Source organism: Eutrigla gurnardus (genome assembly GCF_963514095.1).
Source record: "Eutrigla gurnardus genome assembly, chromosome: 24".
Taxonomy (NCBI): Eukaryota; Metazoa; Chordata; class Actinopteri; order Perciformes; family Triglidae; genus Eutrigla; species Eutrigla gurnardus.
Window position 1 is genome coordinate 1,228,077 of NC_139935.1, and position 14,424 is coordinate 1,242,500.

General features: G+C 48.1%; 1 protein-coding gene across 2 annotated transcripts in view; it reads right to left on the reverse strand.

Moving 5' to 3' along the window:
* Positions 1 to 11,239, reverse strand: part of ncam2 (neural cell adhesion molecule 2) — a 176,783-nt gene extending 165,544 nt beyond the window's left edge. For both annotated transcript variants that reach the window (XM_084003870.1, XM_084003871.1), the window contains exon 1: positions 11,011 to 11,239. In XM_084003870.1, the coding sequence (XP_083859996.1) occupies positions 11,011 to 11,137 (127 nt within the window). In that variant the 5' untranslated portion in view covers positions 11,138 to 11,239. The remainder of the gene's footprint in view (positions 1 to 11,010) is intronic.
* Between the last annotated feature and the right edge of the window lie 3,185 nt (positions 11,240 to 14,424).

Sequence of the window (14,424 nt, forward strand, 5' to 3'; positions counted from 1 at the left end):
TAAGCAAAAATCCTGAAATAAATATATATATATATATATCTCTATATATATATATATATACTGTATATATATACGCTCGCAAACAAGCCGCAATCTCTCGCCCTTATAAGTAATTTTACACAAGGAATGCATTTGATTTAACACACATGGAGTCAAGACTTCACAGCGGGATGAACTACGACACACACACACACACACACACACACACACACACACACACACACACACTCCCATTAAACAACCTTGGAGGTGACACAGCATGCGGCGGAGCCCGGGCCATGCGTCACGCCGCCGCGGCGCCACGCGCTCCATCACCACCAAAAAAGACTTTCCTGCTCCCTCGCCACCTGACTAATGGTTTTGTTTGGGGAGGCACGGTGCATCCTGGGATACTGCGGCGACTTGTCTTTTCTGTTTCCTGTTTTCTCATACAAGTGAGCGGTGCTACATGCTACGTGCTAACAGCCTGTGTTAAAGAACGTATATAGTTTATACTTTTTCACCCGGTAATACAAAGTAATTCCTTCATATTTTATATATCGAGACCTTCTCTCTCTCTGCAGCTGATGTATGAAAAATGAAACGCTATGCCAGTCGCTATGAAAATTCATACCTGTTCTATGGCACTGGAGCTATATATTTCTGCTTTTTGAAACTGTGATTCCCTTGGACGACAACACCTCGGCTGGAAGGAGGATTCATAAAGCTCACGCACACACTCGGAAGGAGGAGGAGGATCAAAGTGGGAAGAAGGCGAAATTGTTTGTGACACCCAGACAACAGATCAATAAGGCCGGCCTGCAGTGAGGAGCTGTGGGACGGCCCAACTTCAAAGTGGGAACAATGAATTGTCCCTGTTTCTTCTCATGCCACATAAACAGGAGTAAATAGCGTCTATATGTATGTTTTGTTCAAAATGTGAAGATACGTTTAAGGCCTTAAAGCCTTCACCCTGGGATATTTGATCCACACAGATGATTGAGATTGTTGCAGCACAGCTGCAGAACAAACTAAAGCATCAACAGGAAGTGTGTGTTTTTCATGTCAGTTCTTCTGTGCTCCTTCTCTCCATCGCTGAGGAGTCAGAGTGGGAAACCCTCGTCACAGAAGAGACGACTTCTCCACCGAGACGGAGCTCAGCCGTCCACAAACAAACAACAGGCGGGTTTGAAATGAGGGGAAAGGCTGACTTCACTCTCACTGCTACTCTCCAACCTTGGGGGGTTGTTGAACGGCATTCTGGGAAATGTATTCACCTACAGGTAGACACATGTGGGTTGTTGGGATGACGAAGAGGGAGCTAAATGTGCTAATTAACACTAAAGTAGAAGAGTAGAACCCCTTTAACCTCGCTGTGATCAACATGATGATTACCATCTTTAAAACGTGTCAGGCATTAAAAAACAACGTTAATACTCTCATTGGAATATTTCCTTAAAACACTGTCGTGCAGATTGTTTAACTTCAACGCCACGGGCGAATATGTGTTTGTTTTCTGAAGTGGACTTTGTGCTGAATGTGAACCGGCGGCGTGCGTCGTGTGTCCGGCGAGCTGAGTGATTAGTCATCGTGGTAATCCTCGCTCTGAGGCGGCGCTCGCTGCGTCTAATCTTGGCATGGCGAGGAGAACGATAAGAGGAAAGCGGGCCTCCGGGCGCCGCGCTCGCCACGTTTGTCACTAAGAATGTCACGCTGTTGTCAAACGGGTGCAGGTTTTTATGAGGGGGGGTTTAGATGGTCCCGTATGTGTCGACCAATGAATTAAATATTCCTGTTTTTAATGTCGTGATCAGTTTAAACCTTCTATTTGATGACCGCAGACTTTTATTTCAGAACGCTGACGGACTTCAGGAGGATGAAAAGGAGGCGATGCTGTGAGATTCAGGAGGAAGGTGTGTGTGTGTGTGGGGGGGTGTTACAATCACACAGGTTATTCGGGGACTCTGGGGGACGTGGAGGGGACCTCGCTGAGCTCCTCATTTCTGTGGGGCTTTATGTAGCGTGACGGTTCCAAATGAAACTCCCGATCATGTGGGAGTGCTCTATTAATTTGTGGCTCGGCCGCCTCCTTGGGGAGCGAGAGCCGGTACTACCCCCCCCCCCCCCCCCCCCCCCCTCCTTCTCAGCCTCCAGCGAAGCTCCTTGTTGCTTATTGACCGCCGAGCTGCATTGCGATGCTTCTCCACGTTTTTTTCTCGCCTCGAGTGCCCGAAGACCATCTATCATTTCTTCTTGGTCGCCTACCCCGGACTCTGCAGGATGGATGAAAGGCAGCGTGAAATAAAAGTAATCTTGGGGTTCTCACAGCAACATGCTGGAATTCACTCTGTTCCCACAATACAGCCCGCTGGAGGGGAATCTAATCTGGTTCTGTTCCAGTCCTGCTGGAGTCCGAACACGGCAGCTAACGAGACGCTAACGTCGGACGGAGAAAGGATCTGCATCTGGAGGTTTGGCCTATCCGTGATTAGCCTCATATTAGAATATTATGATGCGTTCAAGCTCCTTCCAGTGAAACGGTACATCATGATGTGTCATCTTGTAAACTTCTGTTGAAGACATGCAGTTTGTCTGTTTTCACAGCAAAATAAAACCGATATTAGAGAGCGGTTTCACTGGTTTTAGGACGATGGAGTCGTTTTTGGGAAGAGTGAAGGACCAAACTAAACTAAAACGATCAGAGTCTGGCTCCTGGAGTAATATTGGTGTCATCTCTGTGTATCTCAGTTGGTTTTTCCGGGCCTCGGTCTCGTCGGTGCTCATTACAATCAGCCTCTATCAGCAGAAACCTGCCGGCTGTGAAGGCATGTGTGAAGCACGCAGGAGATCACAAGGCTCTCTTCAGACCGGAGCCCTGCAGCACATTCATACGTTCACATGAGGACGGCCAACGCTGCTGGCCTCACATCTCAAAAGTGTTTGCTTCTCCCAGCTGCATCCCCCTCTTTATCTCCATCTCACCTTTTCAACAAGCACAAACAAACCTGCACGCGCTCTGATGCGTGACCAGCGACAGGAAGTGTGAAGATCCCTACGATCCGTATTCCGTACACAGTAACAGGAAAGGACAGTCTACTCAGCCGTCGGATTCCAAAAGGAAATCCAAGTCAGAATAAGGCAGGTATTTAATTAGCGAGGTGTATTCCCACGGAGGGACTCCACTCATGGTGGGCGGGATCACAGCAGTCCCACAAGGCCTCACGCCGGGAGCAGGGCCAGCTAGGAATCATGGGAAAAGTTCTTCAGATACACAAAGTAATTAAAATCACGCCTACAGTTCACCTGCTGTGCCTTACGAGTGCTTACAAGACGATCATTATTACTTTGAGAGATAATAACACACTTTACCGTCCTGACCACAGTCGAGTAAACATAACATGCATGGTGTTAATAACGATATGGAGTAGGAGAAGAACCGAGGATTGAAAAGCCTCCCACGTAGAGCAGAGCAGGATATCTTCCCCGTACAGATGCTGGCGATGTGTGGGAGGACCGGGAACATGAAAGACGGAGGAAATGAAAGAGAGGGAGAAGAGATGGAAACAAAAATAAGCTGGCCTACATCACATTAGGAGATTCCTTTTGAAGATTGCCGGCGAGCCACGGAGAGGCAATCAGGAGAGTTTGGCCTCAGTGAGAGTTGTTGTGCTGCAGCAGCAACCCGGCCACATCTCCAGTGTCCGTCCTCCTCCTCCTCTCTCATCTAGCGCTCCTCTCATCATCCCCCCATCAAGCTGCCTCCCATAAACAAGGAGACTGGCCATCAGAGGAGCAAGATCCCAGCAGAACCGATCCCCCACAAGGACCCGAACTCATCTCAATGCCGGGAAGCACCGGGGAGGTCAAGCAAGGATGCCGAGCCCCATTGTGAGGTGTGATTGGCAGCCGGGTTGATGTCCTCGGGCGGGGTCGGCGCCGGGAACACACAGCTATTCACTCCAGAGTCCATCAATCACAGTTTGGCTTAATTAGGCGGCAGGAATGACAAGCCGAGGGCCGCGCTGCCTAAACGGATGGACGGATGAATGGAAGCAAGGAAATGTGATGGATACAATACAACACAATACGGCAGCAGATAATTGAATAGTGGAGCCCAGAGGAACACTCTGCAGACTGCAAGGCCAGCAGAGAGAGGGACACAAAGGCAGCCAGCAGAGGGACGCGTCACTCTCACTCTCTCACTCTCCCCTCCTCTGGTTTCACTTGATCTACCGGCGCCGCTGATGTCATTATCTAAGCTCTAAACAAGTTGGTCCCGATGGGCTTGAGGTGCGAGACGCTGACCATAAAACCACAGCGACGGACAGATCACACACACATTCCTTTTACAACGGCTTTATGGAAACACACACTCATTTTAAAGACCAGAGATGCCCTTAGATTACTGAAAGACAAACCCATCTGCCGAGGAGGATCTGGTAAATGCTACTAAATGAGTGCAAGAATATCCTCAACCTTTTAAAAAGGAAAACTGACTGGAAGAAGAATTCAAGGTAACAAACATCTGAAGGGTGAAGTTTTCTCTTAATTCTAGTGGGAACCTTAATTCTAACTTTTTTCCAGAGACAATACTTTAATAATTGATAATAAATATAAAGATGTTCATAAAACACAAAGTTATTGTATGTTGAATGCTCTGTAAAGACAAGCAGCTGAACAAAACGGAAGAAATCCTCAACAAATAATAAGAAAAGTTCATGCAAAACTCATAAATCGATGCAAGATGGTTTCAGAGAGATTTTATACTGAGGTTGGACACACACACACACACACACACACACACACACACACACACAAACACACACACACACACACACACACACACACACACACACACACACACACACAACACACACACACACACACACACACACACACACACACACACACACACACACATGCTCGACTCATCACATTGATGGTTTGGTCCAGAATCCTGCCTCAGCCTCTCATTAGTGTCTGCTAGCCGCCGCGGCTACGTTAGCATTAGCTCGGTGCTTAATCAGCGTGATGGACCGCGCCGACACTCGGCAGCCAACTAGCGCTCTCATCCAGGATTTCCTTAGCTGTCAATATGTGGCTCCTCTTCATTATCCCCGCCTCAACGTGAGCACATTCACCCGTCTGTTCATCCGTCATTGGCCGCCGCCGCCACTTCCTGTCACCCGTCCACGTCCATCTCCATCTCTCTGTCTCATAAGTCCAAATCTCATCCGTCAGTGCGTCGCTGCTCCACCACGCTTCGCCCGCCTCCGTGAAAAAGTCATTTAATGATGACTCATAAAAGGAGGTTTTATTGTGTGTGTGTGTGTGTGTGTGTGTGTGTGTGTGCAGCCTCTCTCACTCGTCACGTCTCACCCAATTTATTCGTACAACGTTTCTGCAAAAGTTGTGACCTCTCCTTTTACTTTCAGGCTAATTCCATTTCCTGCCCGACGCGGCGGCCCACGCCATGCAGCGCCATTTAAATCCTCTCTGAATATCCTGCACGCGCCTATATCCTCATGATGATAGAATAACATTTACAAAAAGCACATTATGTGCGACGCATTTGCATAACGGCCATATAAGCACATCCAGATAATCACCGGGACATAGAACACTCATTTGCACACCAATATTCATTCACAAACACTTATAATCACTTAGAAATCTCAGAGTTTAATCCCATTTTACTGTTCACGCTTGTTTTAAAAGACAGACTTTGCATTAATTCCAAAGCAAGAAAGAAGAACTAGGATGCACAAGCATAACGTCATTAATGCTCCACAGACGACCCGGGGGGAAATAATCACAGACCGAGACCGACGTGAGGAAATGAAGGTACGACGGCGTGTAGAGGTGCAGAGCCGAGCCGGAGGAGAGAGAAGGATGCTCGTGATGTGTGACTTTTCTTTGAAATCGCTTTTTAAGACTTTAAGACACGAGAGCTTAATCTTCTACCAGAGAATGAATGTATTTATTCAAAACAACTCAATTAACTGTTAATTCACATGAGAACACAACAAATGTACATTAGAAGGTCTAGTTTTCCATTCTCGTCAGAGTCAGAGTACAGGAGCAAAATCAATATCATGCAGAGTTCATGCAAGTTTACACATCTAATTCAATTACAGCAACGCCAACAACAACAATCAATATCAACCTTTAAATCATCACGCATTTACATTTCTACTTGTAAAAGTATGGCCTAAAAACGACTTCCTGTGAGACTCTCCTCTCGGGTGACGTAACCCCGGCAACCGGCCCAACATGCAATCTGCTTCCACTTTATTGTGTTTGTGTCGCTGAACACCTCGTCGGCACTTTATAATGTCAACATGATTCACGTCGGCCCCGGGCGTCCGCATCATTGTGTGTGTGCCGAGCCCCGCAGCCGCCCACTCTGAGCTTCACTAGGTCTCCATGGTGACGTCACCGAGACCACGTCGGCCTTTTATAGGGTCGGACCCCGGTGAGCACCGCGGCTTCGTTCGGTGCCTGGGGCCCCATCACGGAGGCAGGGGTCCATTCCACGCGGCTGCATCTGGAGTTTTTAATACGGTTTAAGTGGGTCAGCCCAGAACCGGAGCAGGTTCTCCTGATCCCTGTTCTTCCTGTGATCCGCCTGCCGGTGCACGAACCCCGGAGTCAGCCTCAGACCGGCTGGGAGGCTGGAGAGGAAGACCACGCAGCCTCCTCACTCCCTCCATCAGCCCCACAACTCTGACGTCCTGGCTCCACCCGCTAGTTAGCCGCTAGTTAACCCGCTATTTAACCCGCTAGTTAGCCACTAGTTAGCCGCTAGTTAACCCGCTAGTTAGCCACTAGTTAGCCGCTAGTTAACCCGCTATTTAACCCGCTAGTTAGCCACTAGCCGCTAGTTAACCCGCTATTTAACCCGCTAGTTAGCCGCTAGTTAGCCGCTAGTTAACCCGCTATTTAACCCGCTAGTTAGCCACTAGTTAGCCACTAGTTAACCCGCTAGTTAGCCACTAGTTAGCCGCTAGTTAGCCGCTAGTTAACCCGCTATTTAACCCGCTAGTTAGCCACTAGTTAGCCCGCTATTTAACCCGCTAGTTAGCCACTAGTTAGCCGCTAGTTAGCCGCTAGTTAACCCGCTATTTAACCCGCTAGTTAGCCACTAGTTAGCCGCTAGTTAGCCGCTAGTTAACCCGCTATTTAACCCGCTAGTTAGCCACTAGTTAGCCGCTAGTTAACCCGCTAGTTAGCCGCTAGTTAACCCGCTAGTTAGCCGCTAGTTAGTCGCTAGTTAACCCGCTAGTTAACCCGCTAGTTAGCCCGACACACCACAAGCTGATGTGGAGCCGCCAGCAGCACTCAGCTCCATGCAGCCGCTGCCTCCTCCAATCACGTCAGTCCGGCCTAACTCAATTTCCATCTCGACAGGATTCAATTACATTTTATTAATTTTGGCACAGTGCGACTCCACAGAGTTCGATTCCATCTCTCGCAATGCAATTTAACGAGATGCAATCACATTCACTTGAATTGAATGAATTTCTAGGTGTAACCTCTTCCTTCCTGCTTCCTCTCGCTGCTTCGCTCCGGCTTCACATGCAGAACAGAAGGAACAGAAAGAACAGAACGAATGGAAAGAGGACCCCGACGGCTTCTGGATGGGAGAACTCCCCGGGGAGAACATCACTCACTTCCCCATAATAACCGCTAATTTGGGTAATAACAGGCCGCGAAGGCAGAGGACATTGTTCTACATGTTTTTCTCCTTCCATCGCGGATAACTGATGGTTTCTCAAAACCCAACGCCAACCGCTGGCCCGCCATCTCTACTCGGCACTTAAGAGTCACTTTAAGCACAGCAAGGCGTCATTAAAAGGTGATTCATCATCAAATACGTGCACTTCATCCCCGTTAACTGAGCAGCCTGTACACAAGCTACCTTTGAGCAGGGCACAATGGGCCTCGGGGCACAGGGATGTCAAAAAGAAGTCCTTTTGTGGGTCTTTTTAAGTCTCATTTGGACATTTAAAGTCTCATTTGTCTTTTAAAGTCTATTTTTGGACATTTAAAGTCTCACTTCTGTCTTTTTAAGTCTCTTTATGAACATTTAAATTCTCTTTTCTGTCTTTTTAAGTCTCATTTGGACATTTAAAGTCTCATTTCTGTCTTTTTAAGTCTATTTTTGGACATTTAAAGTCTTGTTTCTGTCTTTTTAAGTCTTATTTGGACATTTAAAGTCTCACTTCTGTCTCTTTAAGTCTCTTTATGAACATTTAAAGTCTCTTTTCTGTCTTTTTAAGTCTCATTTGGACAATTAAAGTCTCATTTCTGTCTTTTTAAGTCTATTTTTGAGTTGTTGTGTTGTCTACAGCCTTTGAGTTTGGAAATAGACGCCGATAACTTGTGCAGGTAGAAGTAAAAACTCAAAACGGCTCCTTTCTTTGGCCGTGTTGTGCCATTTGGCCATCAGCAGTCCGATGACATCACTCAGCCCAGATGTTTGGCAGTGCCTTCGGTCATACATCCAGGTGTTGAGGATACAACCTCATGCTTTCTGCACTCTGAGCGCTAAAGGGCACACATGAGAAATCAAAAGCTTGCAGGCAAATAAATAGCATATCCATAACAGTGAGATTGCCCTTTGTACAATCAGAGGCCTGCTGACTCTAGTCGTTCCTTAAATTGATTTCTCATATGCTGCTGCCTCGAGGGGGCGATTCCATTTTCATATATACACCGGCTCTCTATACGTCCGAGTCTATTAATCAAATAATGCAATCAATTCCACCTTGCAGGACCGAGTCGGGCCATTTCTTTTGTGAACAGCTTTGCATGTCTTTAATGGGAGGATGTGATGGCGTTGCGTGGTTTTAAGAATGTTGTGCAGCATTTATTCCAGTGTCAACTTATCAGCACAGCAAGAGAAAAAGAATCTGCACTTCCCTTTTAAATATTCAGCCTGTGGCTCTCTGGTGGCGGCTGATGTGGAGTACAGCGTGCATGTTTGGGGACATGTGTGCGTTTATGCATAAACCAACTACAGGATGTAAGCAAAGCTCAGACGCGTGCTTAAGCCCGGGCTCAGGCTGCAACGAGACGCACTTAAGCACAGGAGCATAAATCTTTTAAACCCAGAGCCACTGACATTTCCCCCCAAGAGATGCAGCAAAATATCTTAATTACGCCACTTAACATCACATTGGCGAGTCCCGGGTGAGCCCGAGCAAGCATATAATTCATTGTACAAAGCGTCAGTAAATGCCAAATACATAAACCTTCAAGGATGCGTACTCAACGGCGGGGAGCTGGGACTTCAAAAGCAAATGTTTTCCTTGAGGAAGCGGAGGGGGAGGGCCAGCGCCGGGTATCTGCTGGGTTAAGTGAAACCGATGAAAACCCACAACAACCTGGTCCTCGAGTCTCTGGGGCCCAACAGGGAGACGTGAACATCCTACTTCATCTCACAACTGCCCTCCAATTAAAGCAGGTCCTCGGACTAATCGGCCTCCGCTATCATGAAAGGCATGATGGGAATGTAAATTGCTCAGTCGGGGTGATGTAACATCGCTGCAACAAAAGGAAAGCAACAAAGAAAGGAATATTCCAGCTAAGTCTCTGTTTTACCTCCGTGGGATTAAATGTAATAATTCATTGGAAATGCAAGTCAACGAGGCCCTGAACGCATCATCCTCCTCCTCCTCATCTTCTTCTCCATTCTAACATCTTATCCACCTTATTCTATGTGCTTTACATCTGCTGCTGTTTTCATGCCACAAACCACCAAAACAAGAGCAGTCACGTGACTCCAGGTGGTTTTAATGCAACATTCCTCAGTGTGACGTTCGGAGAGGCAGAGGGCTCTGCTATTAACATGCATGGTCATTTGTACAACTCCTGGGTTATTAGAAAAGGTATCCATCATTCTCCTCCTAACCCCCCCATGCCCCCCCACCATGAAGGACCGCAGCTCAGCAGTCTCTCAGTGAACGACCAGTGGCTTATGGCTCCACTCTTGGCACCACTTTGGCACCACTTTGCAGCGCTCTACCCCCACCTGCCGTTGTGCGCCAGGAACCCAGTGTGGACACTGCAAGAGAAAAAGCCACTCTCAAAGCTGCCCCTCTTTTATTTGGGGGGGGGGGCTATTATGTTTTCTGATAACAAGCAGAAAAAGAATCTCCCAACAGGACCGACACACACACACACACACACCACTCTCATCCTGCAAGCTAATCTCTTTCGCTAAAAGTAATGGATTACTGCTAAATGTGAAGCTACAGGAGGCGTGCACGCCCGCGGGGTCGCGCGCCTCTGACCAGGACGCAGTGAGGAAGGAATCGGTGCTTTTTAGCAGCACTCAGCCAGACAGCATCTTTATTCCCCTTGGGCGCGTGCATGCAACCCACACACACACAGACGCACGCGCGCAGAGACAATCATCGGCAGTCCAGATCAGGTGCGCCACGCGCATGAAAGCCAATTAACAGCCGGGTCCTCTGGTGTCGCTCGTGCGGTTCAAACTTTCCGACGCGTCTCAGGCTGCGTGGCCGCGTCGTGGGCTCCGTGTTCGGACTCTCCGGGCCGGGGAGACGCGGAGGGTCCGGACACATCCGAGCCGAGATGCTGCGCGGATGATCGCAAGTTAAACCATTAAAGCAGCTCTTTGCAAAGAAGACGCGGACAGGGAACCATGTCAAACAGTGCAGTTTGTTGTCCGGGCAGCACACGCACGCACATGCACGCACATGCACACTCACATGCACACGCACACATCTCAAGAGCTCGCCCACTCTAAAAGAGGAGCCCATCATAATCCCTCTTTTCAGCCAGAAAGCATTGTGGCCCCAGTAAGACGTGCTTCAACTGCAAAACCACGTCCAGTTCAACAATCCAGCCCTCTCTCTCTCTCTCTACCCCCCTGTCTGACTCTACCTCTCTCTACCCCCCGCTCTCTCTCTCTGCCTGCTGCAGATCACGATGGCAAATACACTCAACTTGTCCACAAAGTCACCGAGCGCGAGGCGTTCGCACCCTGACGCACGCGCCTACCTTGACTGCCGCAGACGAGCACCCCGAGGACCTGGACGAGTTGGAGCATCATGTTGCGGCGGCCGGACGCTGCTTTGGGCTGCTGTAAGACACGACAAGGGCGACGGACTCGCTCGACTCCGTTCATGCGTCGTCTTCGACTCCGCTGGCGACTGATCTGCCTCAGCTCTTTCCTTCCCTTCCTTCTTATACGCGCGCTCCCGATCGCCGCTCGTCCACAGCGCCAGCTCTGCGCTGAGGACCCCCCCCTCCTCCTCCTCCTCCTCCTCCTCCTCCAGCATCACTTCTCCCCGAGCTCTCTGCTAGGAGCTATCGATGAACAGCAGTGTTTGTGTTGGATTATCCAGAACAGAAGAGATGGAGGGAACGAAGGAGATATCTGGAGGAAGAGAGGAATTCTGTAAAGGAAATGGAAAGGCTCCTATCCAGGTGTGGACCCCTGGGAGCCTCCACCTCTGGTCCCATGTAGGAACAGCAAGTTATTGATCTCAGGCAAACTGCTTGGATAATATAAATATAAGATAATATAAGTAGAAACTGCCCTCCGCGGCGCCATGTTGGCTCTAACTGCATTCATTTGTGATGAACTCTTCATCTTTACATGTGGCCAAGTTTCATTCCTTAAATGTTCCCTAATATCACTGAAGAGGGACATAAACACGCAGATGAACCAACTGTGACGCGCGGAGACGGACCGGTCCACCACATAACCCTCCACACCCAAACAAGATCACTGAGCAGCACTTCAACCAATTAGAGGAAGGAGCTCATATGAGCAAGACTCTCTGCAACCACTATAATAGAATTCATTCATTACATATTATATACCACACATATATTCATTCCAACTGCATAAACCGTTTAACAAACTTTCTGTTCCTTCATTAAATCCTCGTGCAATAAAAAAGATGTCTTCATGCTTCATACTCATGTATCTATAATCATAACTGTTCATGCAGAACAATGAGTTGTGAAAGTTGAGCTGCAGCACGTCAACGTTTCCCAGGCTGTGATTGGCTGATTGCATTACAATACATATGTAACCGGGTGGTAAAACCCGGCATGTTTGTGTTTTCACTTTGGTTGTTAAATACCTGAGAAATGTTAAGTTTATTTCATGCCATTTGTTGATTTATCTTGATTCTGCCATTTCTATTTGTTAAAACTGTGAAGGAGATGCAAAGTGTTTCGCCACAGTCACTTCTTAAATATGGTCACTTGAGGGCAGCCTTTAGCCTTGGGATTTGTTACTGCGCATTTTGGGTTTTGTTGCGTGTGGACCACGGAGAGATTTCAGCCAGGAAGGACGGTGATGTGATGCCATTGTGTGAGGAAGAAGAGAAAAGACTAAAGACTGGTGAAATCTATGGTGAAAGGTCCACGTGGCACTAAAAGTTCAAGATTCGTGGCCACTGTCGTATTTTATCACGTTTTATTGTACTTTATTTTATCACATTTTATTGTATTTTATTTTAAACAACACCCTCCGTCATAAAGGTGGAAAATGGTGTTCAACAAATAAAACTAAGGCTACAAAAACCCCAGAAGTAATTGTGTCCTGTGTGGCATCAAATTCCACGGGCTACACATACAATAAGGATTTATTGATTCAACATAAAAGAACCCTATTTAAGTCATATTCAGGGCTTGTGAAGGCAGATCATCACCTCAGAGTCTCAATAAGAGGCGAGCATCAAACTAAAGGGCTGAGGAGGCAGAAACAAATCTGGAATCTAATTCTAACGAGTCCTCAAGAAGCCAGGAATCACAAAACAGTTGTACTGGTATCACTGGGCTCACTGGGCCGTGCTCTCTCTCCCTCTCTCTCTCTGCCGCCGGTCGCCGTGGGGATTTACTGGCAAACGGCACCAGATGAATAATGTTATTACATTTGGCTGCATCAGCCTCCAGAGACGTCAACCGCTCCCCTCCCAGCTTTTCAGCATCAAGTAAAACTTTTTTATCCTTTTTTTCTTTTGTCCATCACTTGATTTCTCTGAAATGTCACCTGGAGCCGATCCCAGCTGTCATTGGGCGAAGGCAGGGTTCACCTGGACAGGTAACCAGTCTATCACAGGGCCGACATGTTGAGACAAACAACCATTCACGCTCACATTCACACCTACGGGACATTTAGAGTCACCAATGAACCTATCCCCATCCTGCATGTCTTTGGACTGTGGGAGGAAGCCGGAGAACCCGGAGAGAACCCACGCATACACGGGGAGAACATGCAAACTCCACACAGAAGGAACCCAGGCCCGACCCGGGAATCGAACCCGGGACCCTCTCGCTGTGAGGCGACAGTGCTACCCACTACACCACCGTGCAGCCCCAGAAAGATCATTTATACGTGAAAAATGATTCATCAACTCAACATAATGAGAATCCAACTAAGAGATGTCATCTTTGGGAGCATCTCTGTTGGAAACAAATGAAGCCGGATATTGAATTCTCAGGAGTCCTGGGTGGGGGGGATGATAGTGGGTTGTTTTAACTGGGGGGGATGATAGTGGGTTGTTTTAACTGGGGGGGATGATAGTGGGTTGTTTTAACTGGGGGGGAGTGACGTTATGAGGCTGTGGAGCTCCGAACGGTGAAAAAGCAGCTCTGGTCGAGGTAACACTGTGTCTGATGCCTCCAAACAACCTCTCCGGTTTCCTTCTAGGACAACAAGTCATTGTCCGGCCGACGACTCGACCCGTATCTGCGCTCCCCAACAGTCACATGTCAAAAGGGCTCGGTGGCGGTAATTCCCAGCAGTCACAGCCTCATGACAGGCTGATGCAAGGAAGGTAACGGTGGAAGATAAGGGAGAAAAAACCCGCCACAGCTCGGCCTCGCAGCCATCTGGAGCTGTTGGCTCGGAGGATTTCGTTTCGCTGCAATTTGTGTCAAACTGTCTAAATGGAAACAGGGACGGTGTGGAAATGGAGAGCAACAATCACTTCATCGCCGAGGTCTGTGAGGGAGCAGGCTCTGTGTTTTCATGTCAGACGAGTGGAATCGGGGAATGAATCTCTAACATGACTCATCATTAATTGGCACTTCAGTATTCAGTAATATTCTTCTGGTTTATGACGCTGAAAGGTGATTTTATTCTAAAACAACGAAACCACTCGCCTCCCCGCAGACGATGCCTTTAATTGCCTTAACAGCTCTTCTCTCTGCGATAATGGAAAACCTCGACTTGGCCTTTCACAGGGTGGCGAAGGTGCAAAACGAGTCCAACCGGAATGTGAAATGTACCGGTGGCATTACGACTCGCTGCTTATAAAACACGAGCTCCCTGACCCGTCGAGCAGCTCCTCTCCGACTTCATGTTTCCTCCACACTTCTTAAAGAGAGATTGGACTTGGAAACCACTCATTGCCACGGCGATGGCGTGGAGGTGACGTTGATGTGAGCCGGAGT